The following is a 26202-nucleotide window of genomic DNA, read 5'->3' on the forward strand; positions in this document are numbered from 1 at the left end:
TGCCAGAGAGCGGCGAGCACACGCGTCAATCAGCGTCGATGATCGCTCCTTGGAGTTGGTCGTACTCAGGAGCACCGATGCCAGTCGGGTTGCGAGCTTCGACCGCGAAGCTCGGCTCAGCACGCGGCTTCCTCCTCGCAGGTGCGACAGTTCGCGTTCATGCCTCGACCCGTGGAAATCGCGCGTTCACCTCGATGGACCGTGCGAGGAGAGAGAACGACACGCACTCCAAGCCGACGCTCTATGGAAACAAGCGGCTATTGGGTAATCAATCCGGAAAATAAAAAAGAAAAACAAACCTGTGGCGCGAACTGTGATTTTAGTTGCAATCGATTTTTGTTGGTCTTGGTTTTCCGAATGAACACTTTTCGAGTGAACACTTTCCCATTGTGTTACTTGCATCGTGTTATTTACTTATTTACTTAGGAGTAGATTTTAGCGAATCGCGATAATTAAGGCGCATTGTGATTTCCATTCGAGTCTTCGTTTTCGACTTCGCGATCTTTGGCCGTTAAAATTGCTACCGTTTCGTATTAAAATGAAATTTTGTAGTATAGTTCAGCATCTCTAAGGAATTTGATTGTATTTTCCATGTGACCCTTGACTGTTAGTACCGCGCCTGGTTTTATGCTGCTTCCTCGCCTCAAATTTTTTATTTTCACACAGTACATGGTGCAGTATTCATTTGAATCTTGAATTGCTTGGTGAATACTTTTGCTTCGTGTTGTTGCATCGAATTACGGTTTGTTGGATTAGGAAAATGTCGATAATTATGGTGGTTTCGTGATAATTATCACGATTTTCTTTTCAAGTGTAGTATTTGCCTTCCGTTCACATATTGTATTTTTTAGTGAGAATTTCTGTTATCTCTTACCATCTAACTTAGCGATAATGTTTTTTTAAGCGCCGATTAAAATACGAAGTTAATCTACTCTTTAATTCATGTTAGTTTGTCAAAGCGTTATTTTCGTATGGAATTTAAGAATTATTCAATAATTTTCATTCTATTTAATTTTTCTTTATTTTTTTTTTATTTAAATTTACTTCTTTTATATTTTATATTTTAATACGACTATTCTTACATCGAATTCTCATCAATATTTATTGCATATTTTCTTTAAGTATAGTAATACAAATAAATATAATATAAATAATTACTAATGAACAACGTAATAATAATATAAATAAGAACCGCTATCAAAAGACAAGATTTCCGATATTAACGTGATTCTTGATTTTCGTTCGAATTTTCATTTTTGGTTGTGTTTATTTTATTTTAAATATTGGTAAAAAGTACACATTTCCAACTGTGTTGGAATGTAAATTTTGCTTAAGGATGAAATTTACATATTTGGAATATGAATATTTCTTGATCTTCTTTCAAGCAAACAATTACAATTTCTTCAACAGCGTGGAATTATGTCATCGATTAATCGACTGTTGTGTTTAATTTTTCATTGAAAGTCAATAAACGATAAAAGAAATGAACATTCGTCTGTAAAATTCTAATATCCCGATGTGAACAATGTTGAAAATTTCATATCTCGAAAACGTGTGTGCCGAAGAAGAGTGTAAATAAGTTCGCGATTTGGAAAATTTCGTGATTCAGCGTAGAAAACCATGTTACGAAATTCAATTCGCCTGTTTCTCTAATAAACAGCGTTTTTATTCGAGTATCACGGCCGGAATAATTTCGCTTGTTGGATTGAAAAGATTTGGGTGATAAAAAGGTCAAAACCTCGATTTTAATCAAACAAATGGATTAATATATAGCGAGTTCGTAGGCAACAAATGTGTTCCCGCGATATTAAAATGCCGTGTTGCTGAAAAATTTTAACGAATTAAAAGCTTTTATCCCGCTGACAACTGTAAAAATCAATTTCTATTTAACTGTCTTATAATTATAAAGTCCTTGAAACAGATGTGATCGGTACCAACGTCAAATTGAAATTTCTATTGGCGAGTTCGTTTGATAATTTACTATGTAACATTTATGCCACAAAAGCGAAATGTTTTTGGGAAATATCATCAAAATTTTTGAAATTTCGTGCGATCATAAAATACTTCCAAAATACGATTAAAGATGATTATATCGTTTGTGAAGGATCGAGAAACAAAGAAGCGAAGAAGCGATGAATACAAACAAATCGGTATTTACGAAAGGAAAAGATCGACCAGATTATCGAACAACCGAATGGCAACTTATTGATTACAAAATGGACCAATAAACATCTGAAGAAAACATCTTCGATAAATCGGTATTTAAGATCATTTACGTGCATTCGTTATAATATTACAAATCTAAAGCGAGAGAGAGAAAAGTAAATACTCAGAGCACAATAAGCCTTTTATATCCTTTACACTTGTTCAAATGCAGATTCACAAAGAATCGCATTTCAAATAACAAACATGAATCTTCCTTGGTTCCAACGATCTGTCAGTTTTTTCATTAAAATCCTGCCAAATGCAGTAGTACGGTTACATCGCTGAAAGAGACGCAGCAGTTGAAATAAAATTCCACCATTAATAGTAAAAAAAATATTCCGCGTCTATAATAAAAAGAGAGCAAGAAAAACCTTGATCGATCAAACTTCTTTGTGGCAAAGGAACGAGCTTCGTATGATTATCTAAATAAATCGACCAAGTTGGGGAAAACGAATTATTCGTATCCTGCTACTCGTCGTTTAAGCTTCGATAAAAATAATTGAAACAAAATTGCATCGCCAACTAATCGCTTAAAGTCAAAAGAAGAAACGTATTTCCATGTCGAAACGTACGGTTGTCATTCGGTTGGTTGTCTCTGGTTGTCATTCGGTTGGTTATCTCTGGTTGTCCTCGTGGTTGTTTGAGCTCGGTTCATCGAATATTCTTCAGAAGAATAAAACGAATTCCATTCCATGAACGTCGGTTACCCGGCGACCCAGACGAAAGAACCTTCTGAATTTATCATCAAAACGTGAAAGCAATATCGTGAGATATAATTATCACTGTTACACATGGAAATAACGATATTATTGGACATCTAATAAAAGGGACTTTGTGTGGCCGCTGTAATAATTGTCATTGAAATGATTTTAACAGTGGCAAATTTTATTTGCATCGTTTCATATAATTTAAAAACTATTACGACTCGAGTTATAGATATATTTTCTATGAAAAGGAAGATATAATAAAAACGATCGATAAGAGAAAATAATTTTCGGGTTGAGAAATTCATTTCTCGAATTTCGATGTATATATTATATAAAATTTATAGAAAAAAAGTTAGGATCGATTATTTTTTATTTTGCCAGTTTTGAAATATCGTGAAAAAAAAGAAATGAGCGAAAACGTAATTTTTATTCTATTTTGAAATTTATACGATTTATGATACATGTAATATAACAACTCGCTATGATGTATAAGGGTGCTGTATATCAGTTCTCGAGGCAATCTATCTCGAATTTCGGAGGCTTTAAATTGGTGTCTATATTTAGACACACCTGTAAATCACATAGCGTGGCAGAATTAAATTCGAGAGAAGATAACAATTAATAAAATCTATTTTCCTTTTATTTGTTACATCTAATATTTGTGAAATAAATATTTAAAGACACGAGAGAAATTAATCTTAATCACGATATAATAATAACATAAAATTTTGTACCTTCATAGAAAATTCGTATATCAAATAAAATCGTATTAATTGGCACGAAGAATATGTACACGAATGCACCCGTATCTTTTGTAAACATTCATTATTTATATCTCGTATGACAATTTTACAAAAGACATTTTACGCTTTGTAATTAGGAATAACCCAAATAAAAATAAAACATTCGTGATTGTGGTATTTATAAAAATTCCAATAAATATCGAATTACTCCTGAATGATTCGTATAATATAGTTGTCACGAAAATTATATGCACATATAAGATACAAGAACGCGCTTACTTAAAAATTTATATTATGTACAGCTTAAATATGGAAAACGATATTGTTGGGAAATCACATGACGATCGATGTACCTTGCAGAAACGTGTTTGGGATGACCGCCAATTACTTGAAAAAGTTACACGATGAAGATATTCCCGACACCCTTGTTTCCTTTAAAACCGAAACTTATTGCTACGAAGAAACTTCCGTAACGATAATGGAATTTCATCGCATCACTTATGCAGATTATCATGGAACAGTAGATAATGGGTCGACAGCGACAAAAATATAATTATTTCGATATTAACGTAGCTTGCGTCCGTTCCGAGGGTGCAAAAAGTTTAAAAATAATCGCAAAATTTCTCTGTTGTATTTTTGCGAAAAAACAATTTCTGATAGTCACTGAAAATAACATTTTCATTTATATTCTTTTAATATCCGAAAATTTAATTTGTTAAATGTCAAATTTGATTTAAAATATCATGAAAAAGACTTTATTCGCACGTTCCATCAAAGGTGACTATTATTCATAGGTGAAAATTTTCTGATTAAATGATATTTTGTTTCAAATTTTTATAACTGTTAACAAAAAAGACTTGGAAAATGAGATACGAATTTAATGATAGAGATAAAAAGTAAAAGCGATCTTCGTATCTTTTGCTGACCAAATTATGCAAGTTCTTGCCTCTTCCTGTTTTTTAATAAATTCCAAAACTTTCTAGCTTTATTACTAAAGTTAAATGCTCTGTCTTTATGTGTCTATCCTTATCTTTTTTACACAGCGCTAACCGCTGAAAAGTGTTGTGTTATTTAAGAAAATTAAAATAAATTGTTATTTTCATCATTGTCATAAACTGTCAAATGATTACGATATATATATATATATATATATATATATATATATATATATATATATATATATAGTATATATATTTAATACTGTTTGTAACGTCTAAAATTGTCAATCTATTCATATTATCTTCCCCTATTCCTATCTTTATCCTTTATCATAACTCCCTATTTTTAACATTAACTTTTAGTGTTTGCAATTATTTTATACCTCGCCTTATTTATCTGGTAAATATCAGTCTCTAATTAATACGAGGAAGGTAACAACGAATTTGTTTCTCGTAAACAAGGGTAGCAAATAACATTTTAAACGGATGAAATTAAAAATGAAAACTACTTGAAGCGGTTTAATTGCCTTAGAGATAGGTTCCACAATTTATTGACGCTTTCCTGTTAATTTCTAAATACATATTACGAAGCTCCATGAACGATTACGTTGCGTTGTTAGATTTGGACCAAATTCCATGCATACGAGCCGCGCTACGCCATTAATATTATAGTACTACTATAATCAAAGCTCTGTATAATGATCTTAATTCAAAAGGGCACAATGGAACGTTACACGACAGAAAGCGTTTGTATAATAGGTTGTCCAGGCAACATCACGTTCGAACATCATAATAAATGAATAATAGAAATTCAAATACAACGATAATTCTTTTGAAAAGACATAGCTTTCAAGACTTAACAATATAGCTTTTAAGATTAAATATTTCTTTAATTCAAACATAATTACGAAAGATACAATGAATATTGTTATACTTTTATGAATAGTAATAATTAACGCTCCATGTCATACATATTTCAGCATTGTTTTTCTTACAAAAATAACAAATAAATATCCATGGGACAGGTGGCGAACGTAACTGAAAAAATAAATTTCACGTTTGCCAATATTACGAAAGTTCAACGTTGATTTATGAAATTCAAAGTTGGTAATTTTTCATTGGAAAACAAATCCGGGAAAAAGTCGGAAAATGTTACCAACAATAATATTTTAACAGGTATCGTTGGAAATAATTCACCTGAAAAATCGATCATTTCATGAAGCATTAATTTAATGTAACAATTACACGATCTTTTCCTTACGTGTAAACAAAATTTCAGTTATAATAATTTCAATGTTAAAGAAAAATATTGTACATACATACAATATTGTACATATATATATGTCAAGTTCTTATTAGGGTTAGGGGCTTGTAACGAATCTTCATTTGGATTAGACATTGTTATTATGCAATAGAGAAGATATTTACTAGTACAAATATGATTATTACAGAATTTGACAAGTAACCGTGGTGATTAGGTACTCGAGATGCTAATAACAATGATCTTAGGTTCGATAACGAATGCACGGTCAACGGGATAGCAAATGCGCTTTCTTCCAAAGTCTAAGTCGAACTCAACTTATTTGTCCACAGTACAAGTAGAACCCAACTAACTCTTTATTAACACGTAAAGACGGTGTGTAACTCGCCGATGAGATCGCACGAGAATGAGACTGATGAAAACTCTCCTCTCCTTACGATCGCGTTCGTTTATATTATATTGGTCGAGGGGTACCGATAAAATACCAATCGCCTTTGTTAGACGGTTTCACGAAGCGGCGACATTGTTTCTGCCCGAAGTTTGATTATTAATACAATATGTGTGTTTCCTACGATAATGATACTCCGAGGCAAAACCACACGTGACTTGACTTATCCTCAAACACGTGTGCCGCTACAACTATATTTTTAAAGAGAGCTATACAACTATTCTATACCTCTGTTAGGTAAAAACGTCCATTCCGTGACCGTGGCTACGTTTAACAACCAGATGTGTCACTTGTGTTTTATTATTTAAATACAGCTGTGATAAAAAGTCCAGACTAAAGTATTGGAAATCTTCCCAAACATTCCAAAAGAAAGGCCCCGATGTTCTTTCATCTCCGACATATATATTATATATACTTACATATACATGTCGATATAAAGCCACATTACTTAATGAAATTTCTGATTTTTCGAGTCGTCGGTAATAAATAAATCACCAGACAATTCTAATATTCCTATCACCGATTAAACGTGACTTCATATACGACGCAAAAAGGCCGAGGGAAGCCTAGTACGTCACACGTAAAAATATTCGACTCGTTCATGAATAATAAATATTCTCGAAAAAGTTCCAAGGTGGTTGAAAAATAATCCAGAGGCGTCTTCGATATCAGCGAAAAAATATCGGGCTATTTGTATTCACTTTTATCGAATTATCATACTCTTTGTCGTAAAGTTTTTACAACTTTACAAATCCGTGATCTGTAAAGTGGAAGACCTGGATTTGACAAATACATTTATTGCGATAACGAGAAAGAAAATAACAAGAAAATAACGTGGAGGAATATATTTCTAACGAACGAGAAGTATTTCAGTCGAAGTTATAAACACGGAACGAAGATATTGAGGATAGATATTGAAGAGTAATGATAATGTTAATACTTATTATTGTTAACTCTGCAGAAAATCTGTTATAGATGACTAAAATTTCGTGCCTTAGATGTTTAAGACATAAATTGTATAAATGGTTCATAGAGCTCGATCTGGACTACTTGGAAAGGAGAGGAGGCGATACGATAACTTGTGAAAACGCCGAAAGTGGATCGAAAGAGGAAGAAAGCCCTGCAGACACTCTGGATCGTGTCAAAGTTGTGTTTCTCGGTGCACCTGGGGTGGGAAAGTCCAGCATAATTAGGGTGAGCACTGATTTCGTTGAATCGAATCGATATCTATCATCACTACACCTGTTAATAGAGATTCTTTCAGAGATAGTTAGTATTAATTATTTGTAATTTTTCAATGATAATTTTTGATATTAAATATTAATCTTTCAAATTTTCCGATGTTGCTGAAATCAAAGGTGAAATCTTTCGCGCTGTAGAATGACAGTGATACACTGATTTTCGAGTAAAAGTTGCTTAATCCAATAGCGATTTTAGTTTGTTGAAGTAAGTATAAATAATACCACAATACTTAAAATATAGAAATTTTCACCAAATTTCATAGCAATTCGAATTTTAATACTATGTCTGACTTGACGTTCGAATTATACATTTGAAATGTATGAATAAAACTAGAAATTGTTAACTAATTTTGAAGCAAGTGCTATCAGCTTTCCATTCTTTTGAATACGTTATTTATTTATTGTAATATCACGAAGCGTAATGATGAGAACGCTGGGATTTCGACACAATAAAAAGTTAATTCCACGATGAAAGTTACTATGTTATTAATATTTATTTTAGAAATACGAACTAAACTAGCTAAAAATAACACGACAAAACATGACTATATCTTTCATCTGATTAAAGCTTTTGCTATGCGATGAAGACTCTTATTATCTGAAAAAGAAAAAAGGTACAGTTTAACAAAAATAGCAAAATATGTACGTCAAGTTTTTCATTTGCATGTACTGTTCGTTTCAAAACTCAATTAACTCAATTAACAGCAATGTGATACAGGTCAAATTTAAATAACTGCAATTAAAATATAAAATTACATTTAAAATAAAAACTTTGAATCGTATCAAATTATTATGCACAATATTTTAACATCCCATTCAAAATTTCTTATGGAAAATCAATGAATTTTTAAACATAGTATCTTCTGCACATCAAATTTTAAAATTCTGTTCCATTAGGCAAAATCTTTTTATTGACAAGGAAAAATAACTTCCATATCTATAAACATACTGAAAGCAAAGAAATGTTCAGCATGATCTTTGTCGTAAATTCTATCGCAACTGGTTGAAGGGGATAATTTCTTGATACTTAATAATAATTAATTTATGAATACACGACACATATTTGCTCGTTTATATTTCCCTTGTCGTAACAAGAAATTGTCAAAATAAACCTTGTTATCGTGATGCACCTTGGTTTCCGCAGTTTCTGACTCTTCCGGCAATTTCGCGTATCGTACGAAACAATTGAAACATCTTGAACGTGATGAAGAACTAAGTACGAAGCGTAAATTAATGCCGCGGGCACGTAACACGGCTATCGCGTAATTAAACGCAACTGCGCCGACGAATGTTACACTTCCGCGAGATATTTATCATGGCAACCCGATTTAACAAACACACCTTGCTCGTTAATAAAACGCTAGTATCTTCGACTGGAATGAAAGTCATAACGAGCGATACTAAGGCAGCACGAACTCTTTTCTTTAATTATTTTATCCGTTTCTTTCATCTCCTTTCCCTCCGTATTTTCTTGCATTGGAATTATTCGATTCGTTTTATAGAGTGAATCCTTATTCTTCGATAGAGCATTATTTCGTCAGGATACATTTCATTTTATCGTGTGAAGATTTAATACCAAAATCCATTAATACAAAAAATATCAAAAATTTACTATTATTACTATCTAAAACTTCGCTAGCGGTTTTCTCAACTTTTGTTTGGTAATCTTTTATTAAACAGATCAATTAGTAATAACAAGTTAAATAAATTGAAAATATCAGGAAAAGGCAAAGTGGTATAATTTCTGTTATTATTCGTCTTTTGATAGAATTACGATGAAATTTAATATTTCCTTTTGTTTTATGGACACATGGGAAAATTTAAGGTGTCGAAAATGCGAAGAATAAAATTTACACATACTACTCGAGGGAAGGTCCTGAAAATAAGAAAGTGGAAAAGCGAGACCTGTTAACACTTTAACCTGTTAAAGACCACGATCGATGTTCGTAAAAGCTCACTGGGGACTGAAAGAAGTCACGCGTGACTACATTTTTTATGAATTCTCCAGACGAATGTAATAGTTGATGGAATTTTACATAACATAAGAAATTATACCATGAAAAATGATAGAGAAAATAAAAAATGTATGAGTTTATTTAAGAAAATAATAAAATTGATTTTGTAGCGAAATCTGTATGGAAATAATAGGATTGAAATAAACACGATAGGATCACTAATTACAAAGAATATGAAAAAATAATAAATTAAGTTACTCAATTAAACTGTTAGCTAAAAATTCATAATATTTTCATTCTGAGATCTATATTTAATTTTTTAAATTAATTTGGAATTAGATAAATGAGCTTAATAATAAACAGATCATTAAGTTTTCCAGAAACTGACATCGATTTATTTTTATGCAATTTGAGTATTACTGAAAAAGTACGAGTAAGAAGCTATAATATTTTCCAGTGAATATTGAAAAATCGAAAAGGAAAAATACAAGTTTACCACATGTGCATAATATCGACATTTATGCAGTCGATAAAGCTAGCAAGAGGTTCAGCTTTTCGGTTCAACTGTGACGAACATCGCTTTACAAGATGCGAATGACTTCCGCTCATTTCCGAAGCCATTTTCCGGTTACCTGTCGCCTCTTGAGGAAATTGAAAGTCGTTGAAAAGGGGAGACGGAATATAGCATCGGAAAATGTGTCAAATACAAGATTTTTTATTAAATTGCAGTTCCATATATAAACTTTCCTCTAAATAAGATTCTTTTCGTTTCTCGATTTTAAGAATATTATTTATTTAAATACAGAAGTAATAAAAATACGATAAAGTTGTTTCTCTTAATTTTTATAGTTCTTTTTTTGAAATGTGATTACTATTCGAATCTCGTGTATGGTTCGAGTGACGCAAATTTGTTAAAACTTCATAGATAATAAAAACGTTTCTCTTTTTCTTTCTTTATCATCTTGAATTATAAACGAATGAATATCTTTTTAACTATACTTTTTTAACTGCATGCATTCAATCGCATAAGCAAAATAAAGCTATAAATGCTTAATACGTTCTCTAATTTATTTTATAATATATTCGCTATTCGAAAAATATCGTATACTATGCTACAAAATATCATATATTTGATTCTGTGATTATTTTAGATAATTGTGTTTGCATTTGAAAAATTTATCGTGACGTTATTAAAAATTCAACAAGTGGGACAAGTTGACAGGTGGTATGTGTAAATATATAGAATCCTTCCTCATGTACCATTCTCGTGTTATATCGACAAGTATAGTGATGCAACAGGCAAGCTATACTATATAACAAGGCATATTACACAATTCACACACGTGACAATATTGTATTTCGCAAGTACATATAGAAATTCCAAGACTTGGACACTTTATCCCATCGGACTCCCATAGATTTCATATTTTACCTTATACATTTTTCTACTATCCAATATATCCCAACACAATAGCATAGCCCATTCGATAAATCGTTTTGCAATTACCATGAAGCAATACTCCCTTAAATCAAAGGTTCTCCAGGTAGCAATAAATTTTATTTGCTTCCCTTATCTTAAATTGCTTATTTAATTTTATAGCCGCCTATAATTCCGAGCGATTACCTTACAATACTTATCTTCCCATAAATTTTCATCTTCTTGCAATGAAATTACTTGTAATTCTATATATTTCTTCTCCCTCTAAAATACAGGTGCAAAAATCATCTAGTTTACTGTATATTCTACATGTACTTATAGATGTCTTATATATATAGATTTTTACGAAAATGAGTGAATATATAAAAATAGTTGAGATAAATTTTTAGTGATATTGCCCTTCTTGTATCAACGCAAAAGCTTAATTTAAACTAGCAGAATAGCACTATAGCATAATACGTATATACCGCGTTGTATTAGTGTGATTTTTAGTTATATTCCTCATTATAGTTCTAATAAAGTTCGAAAAGTTTTGTATAACGTAGGTAATATACCCATACTAATAAAAATTTGTTGTAGTAAATGTCCAAATATGATACTTTCAGTGTGAGTCACGGTATATTAGTCACTGTATCTAATTTAATTATAATTTATACAGCAGTAGATCGTAGGTACTTTACCTTATTGTTACATTCCAACAGATGAAAAATGTAAATGGGAATTATTTTTAAAAAATTATTTTATTTAAAACATCGTTTAAATCGCATGAAATCACTAAGAATATTTAAGTATAATATTATAATTAACTTTTTAAATCTCTTCAATATTTATTTATAAATTTCTAGAATTATTTAATCTCTAGATATTTAAAAATCAACATAGCTACTGCTACAGTCAATAATGAAATTAATTTAAACCCATATAAAATATCATCTCTCTCTCTCTCTCTCTCTCTCTCTCTCTCTCTCTCTCTCTCTCTCTCTCACTCTGGGAAAATCTAAATCTACTCCTTGATAAGTCGAACGAATCATCGATTACGTACAGCATTTCAAATCAACTTGATAGCTTTCGAGTTCCCCATGAAGTTCCAGGGTTCTCACCATTTATTCCCGTTAACGAGAACGACGATCTAAATCGTAAACCGACACCAGTGTTAGTACTCGTTTATGGTTCCAGCAATTCGTGTGGAGCGAATTCTGCGAGGAATACAAACCGACCGAACGCAGAGAGACTTTCTATCCGAGCGTGGTACTCGCCGATCGATTGTACGAACTAAAAATCACGGATCTACCGATGATCCCGTATTTTCCGGTCAGCTCGCACCTCGAATGGACGGACTTCCGTTATTACGGACTACGAAGTGCGAACGCTTACGTTCTCGTGTTTGATCTCAGTAATCAGGATACGTTTCAGGTACGTATATAAATACGCAAATACATATATTGTAATGATTACAAAAAGCGAGCCATCCGGTCACTACTAAGTCTGCATTTATAAGATGACTTCCGTACACCTCGTCGATTTCTATGATTCTCAAATATGCCGTTCAAGTTAACGTTGTAAACAGCTTTTTCCAATACATAGAATAGTTAGATATGCTCGTACCGCGATTCGTTCGTTCTTACGTCTCACGTTTCAACTTCAAAGTCACAGGAAGATAAGGAAGAAACAAAAGGAAAGAGACTTGTAATTAACTAAGCTGCGCGAGAACCATGAATACACATATAATATCATGTCCGTACATAAAGCTAAGCCAAAACTAACTCGCACTAAGATAAATAGTAGCAAAAATATTTTTATGAATATTTCGGAAACAAAGTCAAGTGGCGATTACACGTACCTATAGAAAAAAGTTGTTCAGAATCGTGCTCGTGAAAACATATTTGTTTTCCTGTATTCCTATAATTACCGTGGACATTCTGGTAGATTTTATCAACAAGATCTGATTATTACTAAAAAATATATGAATTAATGGTTGATTAATGACCAAAAGCAATATTTATAAATAGTATCTTCTCGTTATTATTAATCGAAATATTATTATTGGAAGCAATCGCTATAGTCTGTCAATCAATACGGAAGATTCTTTTCTATGCTATCTATAGCTTGACAAACAGACAAGCTGTGTACGTATAAACTTCTTAAATAAAAAGTTGTTTCATAGTGCGACTGCTCGACACTCGAATCCTAAGATATCCTCTTTATTGTATTAACCTCCAAAAATAAATTTTATCGTGCCGTAATATTCTAAAGTCGTTCTTTTTATATCAATATATTATCAACGTTTTATTACATTTAGTACAAAGCCACTTTACAGTTGTCAATTTCGTTTTCTTTGTCTGCAAACATTGCATTTTAAAAGCTTCGAATAAACGTGTTTATCCCTGAGAATATTTTTAAAAAGATTTTTTTCACCCCAATTGCCTCCAGACACCCCCATTTCATTAGAGACCTTTCTTTATGCTTAACAGAGGGGTGGAAACTTTCCTTATTCGATCTTTGTTGCGATTATCGTTCTTCTTTATACTCTCTCTACAGCGAGATGAAAAATATGCAAAAACTTGAAAAAAAAAGAACTGTCGAAGATTCTCGTTACGATATTCTTTTAATTTATTATTGCGCTTAGCATTTTAATGAATTTACCGAGTCAAAAAGCTTGACTTAGGGAATTTGTTATCAGTTAAGAAACACTACTGGGTTGAAAATGAATAAAAACAGAAAAAAGAATGGAAGAAATGTCACTGAACAGATCTAAATCAACTTTATATGGTTACGAATACCGATAGTACGAGAAATAGAGTTTTATCAGTTTTTCGAATGAAATCTCGCGATATTCTGAGCAGGGTTGTCCAGTTGAATACACAAATCAAGATTTACGTATAATAATGCTTGAATCTTCTGCACCTGGTGTTTTAAATTATATTTTTCATGTACGCTGTAAATGCAAAACGTCGTCCAGTTTCGGTTGATTTGCTTGATTTTCGCGAAAATTATGCAAGAAAGTTCGATTCTTTCGTTTGTGAAACTCAAAAATTAGACTATGTGGTTGGTAAATCATTACTATTATTAGTAAATTATTATGCAAGAGAGCCCTCCTAACCTATGCGCAGGGATATTTCGTCCAAAATTAAGTTGTTTGTAACTCGGAATCACATTTTTGCATAAAAAGTTTCGCGTTTGTTTCAACGTCTAGAACTGAACCTACAAAAGATCTCAGACATTTCAGATATCTCGGATATTTATTAACACGCTGTATATTACAATGCTTTTATGACTACTGTAACGTTACCAAATTATATCGATATATAGACTACGAATATTTATGCAAATTTATATTTTTATAAATGCAATTAGAAAAATAAAATTTAGACAGAGGTTTGTTACAATTATTAAATATCTTAACTAGTATTGTAATTTACATATTTTACATATCTTTACGTGTTATATGCATTTTATGCGTCTTTGCAATTTTATATTTCCTATAAATGCATAAAAACTCATAGCCTAATAATATGTATGCGATACTATAAAATATAATAGATATTACTTATATATATATATTAAAACATTTTCATTTATGACACGACAGTATATTAGGACGTTACGAGAACAAATCTACGAAGCACGGGATATGAGGGGCATACCGTTATTGGTAGTCGGGAACAAGCAAGACGAATTGTCGCCTGCGGCTGCTTCCGGAACTCGCTACAGGGACATCGTTAATCTCGTTCGGAAGCACTGGCGATGCGGCTACGTCGAATGTAGCGCCAGATTTAACTGTCGTGTTGTACAGGTACGTATGATATAAATGTATATTATTAATACGTTGACTGTTATGGCGATCAGTAGGGTGGTCTTTACTTTTTTACCTACGATATTTTTGTTAGTCTTACTTGCCTATATTGTGACACTTGCGAAGAGAATGATATGTATGAAGTTTTAGAATAACTGAGTAAAAAAGATGTAAAAAACTAAAATATTATTAAAGAGGCACAGAAATAGAAGAATATACATATATATATATGTATGTAAATTTTGGAATTCGAAAATTTCGAAATCTGATGATCTTACAGATTTAGACTGACAGATCCTAAACAATGATCTTGAACTGCTCACGAAGATAAAATTAAGCTATTAAGTTCTTCATAAATAATACATTTGTATAGTAACATAAATTTATTATGTAAATCAAATTACGTAAAATAAACCATATAAAAAAATATTTGTTTGTTAATATATAAAATAAACTGCTTATATAGTATTCATTTTTATATGAGCTTTATATAAATTACAAAATAGGAGCAAAATAAGTGTAAGAAATGTAAATCGGAAGTTCGTCCAAAGCCGAAAGGCACGGACTAAAATAAATAATAATATAAATTACAAAATACAAATCAAAATTAAATATGGATAATTTCTTAACACAAATTATCATAGCAGTTATGCTTCAACAGTACTAATTGATCTCCTAAGCGGGCAAAGCGGATATCGGCTTCGGTTAATTGTTCATTGGGCCCAACATATATATCCGCCAGTAAACAGTAAGAACATTTTATACTTCTACTGTACGAATAACTTAAAAGAATTTTTTCTCCACTTAAGGAGTTAAGAGACAAAAATAAAACAAAAAATCGTAATTATCAATATTAACTTAATTACTGTATGTATTTATGTAGTACCACTTGGCATATCATTTTTAACTTTTTATCCATATTAGGTCCAATCTGACTTGCTGAACTTCCGTTTAAATTAAAGATTTTATCTTGAGTGGATTTTACCCAATACTTTCCATTTGAATTGTTTGTGTTTAAAAGAGCAACAGGTTTTTTTGATACAATTTGAGAATCATGGTTACATTTAGCTTTTAAACGTATATTAAAATTAGGTATTTTGTTAGATCGAAAGGTATCTCTTTCATCTGAATTAGGTCTTGGTGTTAGAACTTCTGAATTATTGAATGGGATAGGTTCAAAAATTAAACTTCCAGAGTCGTCAGAATATGTGTCTTCACTTACATGTATCACCTTATCTACCTGTTTAATGTCTTGTGTACGCATGTGTTTTGAACTATACAAAGACACTATGCTACGCTTATCACTGTTATAATCTGTTAACTGTCTTTTCTTTGTTATTGGCTCATTTTGAACAAAAACTCGTTCATCATCACCTAATTGCTTCGATGTATCTATAATATTTTGACATGATGAATTTTTACTTTTTTTTCTTACTGTAGAATATGTTCTACTTACTTTAGTTGTGTTAGTATCTTTTAATTTATTGAACATGGATGATGGATTTCGTCCACTTTGTAAAGTATCATTGTTGTTACCAGTTGTGTTTGATGATATTTCATTATTCTTACCATATCTAATATTCTGCTGAAGTATAGTATTTTTATTTCTCTCCCAAATGTTCTTCTCTGAACTTTTATTTATGTTTGATGATTGTTTTTTATAAGCATTTGTTGAAAATATTTCATTGCAACTGCTACTTTGCGAACTTGTCTCACTTTCTATTATTTCCAGATCATTACTATTAATAGCCGATTTATCCTGTTCATTTGAAACATTATGATTACAACAATCAATAGTTCTAATCCACTCAATATAAGAATCTTTTAATCCTTCTTGTAGTTGAGATAGTTCCTCTTTTAATTTGCTCATGATACTACTGAAAATGAACACTGTATGATTAGCATCCTGCAATGTTACTATATTTTCTGTAGTATAGTTTGATTGTATCTTAATTAGGTGAAACTGATATTCTAAAAGTTTATCTTTTAGCTCTTCTACTTTTTCTATAATATAAGGCTTAAAATTTTGAACAGTCTTCTGTGTCTTTTTATTTTTCTGTTTACTTTGCTGCAGAGCAATGGATGCGAATGAATTTAAATCACGAGTATAATATTCTATTTTATTATATTTATGTTCTTTTTTATCAAGTCTTACTATTTCACCTTTTTTGCGTTTTCTCATATTATCTTGAACTTGTTTTGGTTTATTCCTTATGCTACTACTACTATCAATCATATTTATATCACCTTTTTTATTATCATCTCTCCTTCCTTTATCCTTACTATCTGTTTTAAATGTGCCTATGTGTCTTTTAATGTCATGTTTTTGCATCTTATAATGTATATTATTATTTGAATTTTTTCCCATAAAAGTATGTATATCATTCATTGTATCAAGATTTTTTATTGTATTACATAAATATTTATTATGTATTAACCCACTAAAAACTGTCTCACTAAGTTTCTCTGTCGATGAAATAATTTTGTTTACAAAACTTCTTTTCCTAAAACAAAACAGTTACACCCATGTTTTTTTTATCTTTGTGTTACACATAAATACACATAAATATTGATAATTTTAAACTTGATAACATATTTGGAAATCATTGAAATCTCATCTATATAATTACCTATTTAAATATTTATAATTAGGCAACTTTTATCCAATCATAGAAATTGTACTTTTATTATTACCATATTTTGGCGTTAACGGCCATAATTATTTGCCAAAATTATTCTTTCATCGCTACAAATATAAATCGTCATATTGTATAAAAGAACTACAAATATACATTGTACATTGACGAAACATATGAATATATCATACTTTGAAATTACTTATTGTTTATAATTTAAGAACGTTTACCTGGGAATGGAAGGTATAATAATAGATTTACATACATACATTACTTAATTAATCGAAACGATAAGAGAATTACATTTTGAAACCTTATCTCGCGTTTCACATTACGCATATGCGACGTAAACAACCTACCATAACCTAGTAAAACTAGATACGTACATATATAATTACATTACCGCTACTTCGAGAAATTTTCGCCCCCTATAATGTCAAAATGAAACTGCTCATTAAAATTTTTTATAATTGAAAATACATCCACAACTTGTTCATGTTAATTTGTAAACGTCTTTTGTCTGGTAATGGAATAAATAAACCACTGATCAAAATTAAACTACTTTAATATTTAATCATTAACAGTTCCAATTGTATATGAATTTACTAAAGTATTTTAACCTTAAACTTTGTTTATCTGAGTAAAAGGTATTAATAATACAATTTTTTAATATAATTTTATAAATTTCCATCATGAGAAAGTTTGTATTGTTATATTTTAAGAATAACATAGAAAAATTATTTTCATGAACTAAAGCACATTTTTTACGCGTCTAACAGGTATTCCGTGAACTGATGAAGAGTATTCAAGCCGTGGAAGGTAGACCACCTTCTCCCACGCCAGCACCCTCGCAACCTCTACGATCTCACTCGCACGACACCAGCGAAAAATGTATTCTTCTCTGACATTGAAGCCAGAGAATCAACGTGCTCGATTTCTGCGACCACATCATCAAAAGAAGTTGCTTCTATCTACACCATGACACAGGGTCGTAGTTTACTCGAAGCGGATATGAAAAACAAACGTTGTCAAAAGATCCTCCATGCAAAAGCTCAACTGCACGCAGAATCCCAAATTATTCTCAATATCCCTCTAGTCGAGTTATAATCCGAAACAGGAGTCCACTCAGGAGCCTTTTGTGGTTCATTAATCGACAATGCAGAATGCAGTATTGTGATTGTTGGAGACATCGAGATTTTTCATGGAAAGCACGGCCACCGTTTGCGCATAAATGACAAAGATTCTAGATTTAGTACAGTTTTCTTGTGTCTTTCGTAAATTTAATGCTGTAAGTACAAACTGAAGCGAGTAAGGAATAATTTCACTGTTATTTTTTTAACAATTTTAAAGTTGTAATGATCATTCGATCGCTTTTCGTGAAATATCTCTCAAAGCTCATGAATTATCAGTATTACGAGAGTATGAAGTTAGTAACGAAGGAAATACCGAATATACTTTGCGAATCGAAGAACCTTCAGATCTCGTCTGTGAATATTCCCACCGAAACTGCTCATCGTGTAACTTTAATACTGAAAAATAATGCAATCATGTTGTACAACTGCACTTTCGCGTCGAGATCGACGGAAAGATTGCAAATACGTATGTATGTACGTAACCGACTGCCGAATCCCTCTATGTACAATTTAATTTCTACGATTTACTTTATAATTCGCTCTGTAAATATATAATGAATTTCTTCTATTCTGTACAAACAAAATTTATAAATAAATTTATCTCACTTTTTCAAATTCCTACATAATATTTCAAATAGTTTAACATGCGTAATTATATAAAATTGAAATACTACTTTCATTTTTAGAAATTCTTCATTCAGAATATATGTAGCAGAGATAAATTTATTTATATATTAGAATTGGTTATTCTATATATACCTCTAAAACTCATATTTTAATGAAAAACTAAGAGATCTATTGTAATTGCAAACGCAATAAAGTTCGCTCTATTTTTCTGTGATATGTTTTATTGTATAGTTTGTTGCTCTATTATTATATTGAACTTCGAGTATACGAAATTAATATTTTTAGTTCACTTTCCAATAATGCATTCGGCCTAATAATAGTAATAATAATAGTAATAATAATAATAATAACAATAATAGTAATAATAATATTAATATTAATATTAATAATAAAAATGATGATAATAGCGAAGAAATAAATGTAATAATAGCGTGTTATTGAGAGTTACCTCAGATCAAGCAATAGTGTATACAATATACATATATTTTACTATACTGTTAAGGAATTAATCACTAGCCGTAAGCGTAGCTATTGATATTGTGAAATACCGTACACCTATACGTATGCAGATCTCTGAAAAGTACGTGTTATCTGTTGTTGTCGTTTGTACGTATTTTAACGTAAGAACATAATATTATTGGCTCAACAATTAAGCGATTGATAAGGAAACCGATTCTCCCGTTTAACAAAGTTCGACGCTCGTTGTACGATCGTTTATGAATATTTTATGATAATTGCCAAAATCGAGAACGATACACAAACAATCGATTGTTATTTAATTTCCACGATCAATTTGTTGTCCAGTATACGCGTAGGCCACACAGAATAAATATACGTAAATGTTGAATATATCGAATAGAGCGACATACAAACTGTACATTACATAACATACAAACATGTGTTCGTTGGTAAAAAAAAAATCTTTGTATCGAAATAGTGATTCTAGACAAGGTACAGAAATTTCGACGCGAATTTGTACAGTCATCGAGAGTGTGTCGAATAAGCGTTGTTTTACATACAAAATATCACGCGTTATTTTGTATGCAGGAGTAATGCAATAAAAAAAGAGACGAAAGCAAAAATAAAACACGTTTTGATCTTTTCATTCATTTCCTGATTTGCGTTTTGTTAGATTCTAGAAAACTGCATTGCAAATATATTACCTTAATATCGAAAAAAAAAAAATGGAAATACTGATAATTAAAAATACTCCTTTAAGTATCATTAAAAGCTGTTACCAACAATAGGTATCAATGATTAATGTTTAATGTTCTGCGTTTTCAAAGATAGAATAATATCTACATATGGACATAAAACTTCGTGATAGCAAACGCGCAGAAAACAAGAAGTAAACAAAAGAGCATCACCGCCTAAATATTGCAACAAAAAATAGCATTGTAATTCGACCTCTGTTTTCTTAATTTGGAACGAAGCAATGACTAAATTTCACACTATATTTTGCAGAAATAAATTTACGTAAGGCTAAGACTAAAAAGCAGTAAACATATAATGTGACTGATCAGTCTCCTCTTAACGTTCTAACACTCTTTCATTATAAAAATGATGAAAATTTACGTTTGAGGATCTTCTTAGAAGACGAATTTGGGAAAGATGCATCAGCCTTGGAGAGGACTGCGATTCCTCGTGCGAACGGTGATCCTAAGGAATATGAAGAATTACAGCGACATTAATTTCCACGGACAACGACACGTATTGACGGTTGGAATTGATTTACCGATGTACGAGGTTATTCGCAGCCAATTTGCTTTTCAAAATTTTTATCGCCATCTGCAATATTGATAACTCGAAGGTCTATAAATAGAAAGCGAATATGATACCATTTATGCTTTCGATTATATAAAAATATCTCTTTACCAGTAATAAATTATCTTAAAGTTCCTTCTCCGCATAGATAATGATTTGTCTTTATTTAATTTGTTATATGCCATTTGACAAATAAATTTGTTAACCGTTATTCTAAAAGAACAGAAAGGAAAAAACAATTATATATTTTTTACCATTATTACAAGAACATATTATACTTTTGCAAAGATATGAAAAAAATGAATTAAATGTTAAGGTGAGTACAACGAGAGGTGTCCCTAGCACAAGCGTAAACTTGAAGGAGGCTTTGTGCGAAAAGATTCCCATACACTACGATATATTGAGAAATATCCGTCAAGAACATGGATCGTCGGTGATCAGTCAGATCACCGTGGACAATATTTATCAAGGATTAAATGGGGTGAACACTATGGTTAGAGAAACTTCTGAGATTGATCCAAAATATGGGGTGACGTTTTTATACTATAACACATTTCATTCTAAACGAAATTAACAACTTTTAATACAGAATTAAAAGTGAAAAATTTCATTTTGTGCAGATTAGATATAGGGGACTAACGATACCGGAGGTTGTTACGCTGTTACCTCGAGAAGGAAAGTCACCAAGTGCGGAATCTGTATTTTGGTTACTTTTAACCGGGGATGTTCCAACGCAAGAACAAACAGCATCGCTAATCGCTGATTGGTCTGCACGACGTCAAAAGAAGAAAGATTGGTGGTCAGGACCAGGTGGTGGAATCGTCGGTTCCGTTCTTCAAACGTTACCAAAAACAACGTCTCCTCTTGGAAAACTATCAGTGGCTCTTACCATTTTTGATTCTCGCAATCACATGAATGAAGCTTTAAAAAATGGTGCCTTGAGTTATACTCATTGGGAAGTGAGTTTTAATATCTAATTGATAATGTTTTTATAGTAGACTTGAATTTAAAATCGGGCTCTTTAGTATGTACACCATACACTATATATACATTATATACTAGGAATACTATATAATTACGATTTTGTAGTCAGAATTAACAACTAATTGTCTTTGTATTACCTTCCTTCCTATTTAACGAATTAAGAAAAGAATCAAATGGGATATCCTTTAAAGCTAGGAAACGACAAAGTATAAAAGATTTAAGTAACGAAATCGGATTAAAATATTTAATTGAATTTGTTAAAAGTTGAAATTTCCTTTATGAGGTTTATTATTTATGCTTCAAGTACATGTATGAAGATAGTATGGAGTTACTAGCAACACTACCGGCAATAGTCGGTCTAATCGCTAAAGGCGAATTGAAGAACTTGGAAGAAGAGAACGGCGACTGGATACAATTTTTATCAAAATGTTTATGTAACGCATTTGACATTTCGGAAAACCATAAGAAATCGTTGATGGACTTCCTTCGATTATACATTGTTCTGAACGCGTAAGTAAATTACATATCCTTATATACAAGAAATAATTTAAAAAAATGTTACGAATCAAGATTTTAAAAGCTTCTTTTCTCTAGAAGTAAGATTGCGCGCATTTTTAAAAAATGCGATTGTTGATGCATACTTTGATTTATAAAATCTATACTACAAGGTACTTTTATAGAATGAAAATGACAGAAGTGTTGGCGTTCGTATTACAGAAATACTCCATAAACTACTTAAACTAGAATTTAAAAAATTTCCCTTTATCGCTATATACACCCTTTCATTTATAGAATTTATATCACAAAATACTTTTATAGAGATGAAAATGGCGGAATACCTGGCGTTCATGTTACAGAAATACTCGGTGCTTCTCAATCATACGTCAACCAGGCTCTTGCAGCAGGAGCTTTAGCATATACCGAGGAACCTAAAAGCGGCACAATTTCAGAAGTAATGACGTTTTCAATTTTGATTAATTGAATAATTTCTACAATAATTACAAGAATTATTATCGATATAAAACATATAACTACTCGTGAATAATTATTACCTTAATGAACTAGTATATGGAATTCCAAACAAAAATACAACGCCTTCTTGGCCAAGAATCGAAGGAAGAAAAGTTAAGGAACTATATAACCAGTGTAATTCAAAGGGATAAATTAACTGGTTACAAAGAAGCAGATATTTGCGATCCGAAATACACCGTATTGGAAAATTATGCTAGAGAGCATTTACCAAATGATTCTGGTGTAAAGGTATACATGTGTAATGTATACGTATTGGGTATCTTTAGTTTTATTCATAGTTCTTCTCGAATATGTAGGATCTAAGTTTATGAACTTCTTACTCGAACTTGTATTTTTAATTTAACTTGTTTTACCTCTCTGAGTTACTAAGCAAAAAATTGATAGTTGTATTCTTATCCCTAGTTGTCACAAACCATCACTAAAATTCTTTCTACAATGATGAAATCTGCAAAAGGAAAAAATATTTATCCCGAACAAAATGCAATTGCTGCACCTATTTTTCAAGTATAATAACAATTTTATTTTAATTTTCACCTATTTATACTAGGATTGTAATTTATTCTACATTTATTGTATAAGTTCTATGGGCTGAAAGACATGGAATTCAATCAAATATTACTGTGTATGTCGCGAGCTTTGGGTGCAGTTGCATCGATCATTTGGACAAGAGCTGTTAATGCTTCAGTTGAGCAACCAACATCCAAATGCACTTATTTTTATTTAAATTCTATCCAAGGGACAAGAGGAAAACGTAAACGAGGGAAGCATACAAAAAATATTCGAAAATAAAGTTTCTTACATTTTTACCAACAATATTAAACCAACAATATTTATCATATACTGTATTAAACATAATGTATGTGTATATAAATTATTATATTATACATAAATTATGTGAATTTTTATCAAACTTTAATGTAGTATATCTTATTATTAATTATTTAAAATATTTCAAGTCTAGAGAAATTTTTGTTTAATCATTGAACGACCACAAAACTGAAATTTACTTTAATCTACAGTAAATAATGAAAAGCAGACAACGTGAAACCTAACAAAGTTACCCATATATATTTTATACCTATACATGAAGTACTTATTGAACGAATTAATTAGCAAGTTATAATTTTAAACCTGGCGCTTGTACGTGTGTATATTCATAGCTCTGATGGTACATACGTATCGGTTAAGAATAATCTTAAAGAAAATGGCGCAATTCGATATCTTCCTACGTCAAAAATTATGAATCAAACTTTTAAAATTATCTATGAAAGTACAGTAATGTAAAAAGTATAAAAGTTAATGTTTTGTAATGAGTTTTAAATTAAATATTCAATTATGAAATGAATTTGATACAATTCTCTAGTATGTCGGTTCCTTTTTGTGGTTATACGTCCTAATATTAGATTTTTAGTATACGAAAATGCCTTTTCTTCTACTCTGCAGTTTATCAAATGTGTTAATACTAATTATATAATTATATTTCTAAGGATTTAAGAGAATTTATCTTGACGTTAATCGATGCTTCCTAAAGAAAGCGTAATGAAAAAGTTCTATACTGTATGTATATATTTTTCGTGCTGTACATGTTGATAATAATTTACGTCAATCTATACCATCTATTTGCATAAAAGATTTAAATTTCAGAAACACAACAATGGAACATTCTAGAATATTTTCAAATAATATATCTTCTACTATAGATGAAATTAGGCCCCTTATAGAAAATGTATTACAAATGTATTTTTAATCTGTATCATACAAATTTTTATACAAACATAATATTAATTTAATTATTTATACTTGCAGCAACCAGGCATCTCATTAAGCACATTATTGAACATTCAAAGAGTTCAAACTCCTATAGAGCCTGTACCTCTTTCATCTGATAATTATATCATTGATGTTGAAGATCAATCAATGAATGATGTTTCAGTTCATGATAATCATCATCATCATCAAACAACTGCAACAGACAATTTTTTAAATAATATCCGTGAGGCTGCTAATGAAGTTGTGGGTGAAAGCCAAAATAATAATAGTAATAATGTTATTAATCATAATAACAACAATAATAGCAATGATATAGAAGACACTACAGCAGAAGCAGTGCGAATTAGTCCACGAACACGTGCATTCTTTAAAGGACTTAAAAGATATATTCCTTTTGTTCTTATTCTTTTTGCCAAAGGCCTGTATGATCACAGAGCCAATATATTAAACTTTATAGTATTAGTTGTTGTATTTAATTATACTAATAACGTTGTAAAACGTGAAATTGCAAAACAAAACAATAAAAGTTGGCTATCACTCTTAGTTATTACGTGTTATATTATTGGATGTATAGTTTTTATTCATTTTGAATATGATACATATCTATTTTCTTCATATACACAATCTCTTAGCATTTGGGAATTACTGTGGTCAGTTTTAATAAAAGATCTTGTTTTGAAATTGATTACTATTATTTTTAAAGTTTTTTTAACATGTTTGCCTTCAAAACTTTTGGCTCTTCGAAAAAGGGTAAGTTTTACTATGATTATTAAATATTATTAGTTAATTAGGAAATCAAATGACAATGTTATTTTAGGGAAAATATTTTGTTATGGTGGAGGCTTCATCTCAACTTTCCCGATGTGTTGCACCCATTCAACCATGGTTATATTATTTTTTTGAAAGTTATCAAGGTTCAGAAAAGATCTTTGGAGTATTACTTTCTTTATTATATATAGTAAGCAAAGGAACTGATTTATTTTCATGTATAAAATTATTTCAAACTGCTATTTGGAAGCTATTTCAAAATGTGGTATGTTTCATACTTTCTAGTAAATAAAAGAATATAAATTTATAAAACAAAATTAATAATTAACTGAATTACAGAATTTAGGAGTATCACCATCGAAAGAGCAATTAATAGCATCCGGTGGAATTTGTGCAATTTGTCACGATCAATATTCAATGCCCGTGAGATTGCAATGTAAGCATATTTTTTGTGAAACATGTGTTTTAACTTGGTTGAATCAAGAATATTCGTGCCCGTTATGTCGAGCAATAATCGCAGATGATCTTTTGTATCGAGATGGTCATACAAGCCTTCTTGTTCAGTTGTATTGACTCATATATAGTATATGAAATTGTATTTTTTCACTACTAATTGTACTCAATAAGAATTTGTATTAAGCATTTATATACATAAAACGAAACTTTTTTAAATGCTTTATAATAATGTTATCTTTACATTAATCATTTATCAGTTATCCTGATATCCAAAGAAAAAAAGTAATCTATATTTCGATAATT

The 26202-nt window shown here is 30.9% G+C and overlaps 4 protein-coding genes across 7 annotated transcripts; 3 read left to right on the forward strand and 1 right to left on the reverse strand.

Annotated features, from left to right (window-relative positions):
* LOC122568166 (ras-like protein family member 10B) lies at nt 1–20212 on the forward strand. Its single transcript, XM_043727573.1, has 5 exons — nt 1–264; nt 7336–7496; nt 12113–12349; nt 14526–14729; nt 18145–20212. Exons 1-5 carry the CDS (start codon nt 39–41, stop codon nt 18268–18270), a joined length of 954 nt encoding a protein of 317 aa, XP_043583508.1. The 5' UTR covers nt 1–38; the 3' UTR covers nt 18271–20212.
* Nucleotides 15964–17745, reverse strand: LOC122568167. Of its 3 annotated transcripts, none has more exons than XM_043727576.1 (4): nt 17669–17745; nt 17360–17595; nt 16186–17233; nt 15964–16121 (listed from the first exon to the last, which is right to left on the reverse strand). In XM_043727576.1, the coding sequence occupies exons 3-4, from the start codon at nt 17116–17118 to the stop codon at nt 16104–16106; spliced, it is 951 nt and encodes a 316-aa protein (XP_043583511.1). In that variant the 5' UTR covers nt 17119–17233; nt 17360–17595; nt 17669–17745; the 3' UTR covers nt 15964–16103. The 3 variants fall into 3 exon arrangements, with proteins under 3 accessions (XP_043583511.1, XP_043583510.1, XP_043583509.1); XM_043727575.1 differs by having other exon boundaries at nt 17360–17475; nt 17596–17744; XM_043727574.1 differs by having other exon boundaries at nt 17360–17744.
* Nucleotides 20213–20695: 483 nt separating the features above from the next.
* Nucleotides 20696–23793, forward strand: LOC122568046 (citrate synthase, mitochondrial-like). The gene is made up of 8 exons (XM_043727352.1): nt 20696–20844; nt 21206–21418; nt 21510–21848; nt 22178–22383; nt 22693–22825; nt 22939–23133; nt 23308–23409; nt 23485–23793. The coding sequence occupies exons 1-8, from the start codon at nt 20737–20739 to the stop codon at nt 23692–23694; spliced, it is 1506 nt and encodes a 501-aa protein (XP_043583287.1). The 5' UTR covers nt 20696–20736; the 3' UTR covers nt 23695–23793.
* Nucleotides 23794–24077: 284 nt separating this feature from the next.
* LOC122568308 (RING finger and transmembrane domain-containing protein 2) lies at nt 24078–26128 on the forward strand. 2 transcript variants are annotated; one of them, XM_043727919.1, is made up of 5 exons: nt 24078–24462; nt 24550–24631; nt 24712–25425; nt 25493–25708; nt 25783–26128. In XM_043727919.1, the coding sequence occupies exons 2-5, from the start codon at nt 24560–24562 to the stop codon at nt 26014–26016; spliced, it is 1236 nt and encodes a 411-aa protein (XP_043583854.1). In that variant the 5' UTR covers nt 24078–24462; nt 24550–24559; the 3' UTR covers nt 26017–26128. The 2 variants fall into 2 exon arrangements, with proteins under 2 accessions (XP_043583854.1, XP_043583855.1); XM_043727920.1 differs by lacking the exon at nt 24550–24631.
* The last annotated feature ends 74 nt before the right edge of the window (nt 26129–26202 follow it).

This window comes from Bombus pyrosoma, linkage group LG6, assembly GCF_014825855.1.
Source record: "Bombus pyrosoma isolate SC7728 linkage group LG6, ASM1482585v1, whole genome shotgun sequence".
Classification (NCBI taxonomy): domain Eukaryota; kingdom Metazoa; phylum Arthropoda; class Insecta; order Hymenoptera; family Apidae; genus Bombus; species Bombus pyrosoma.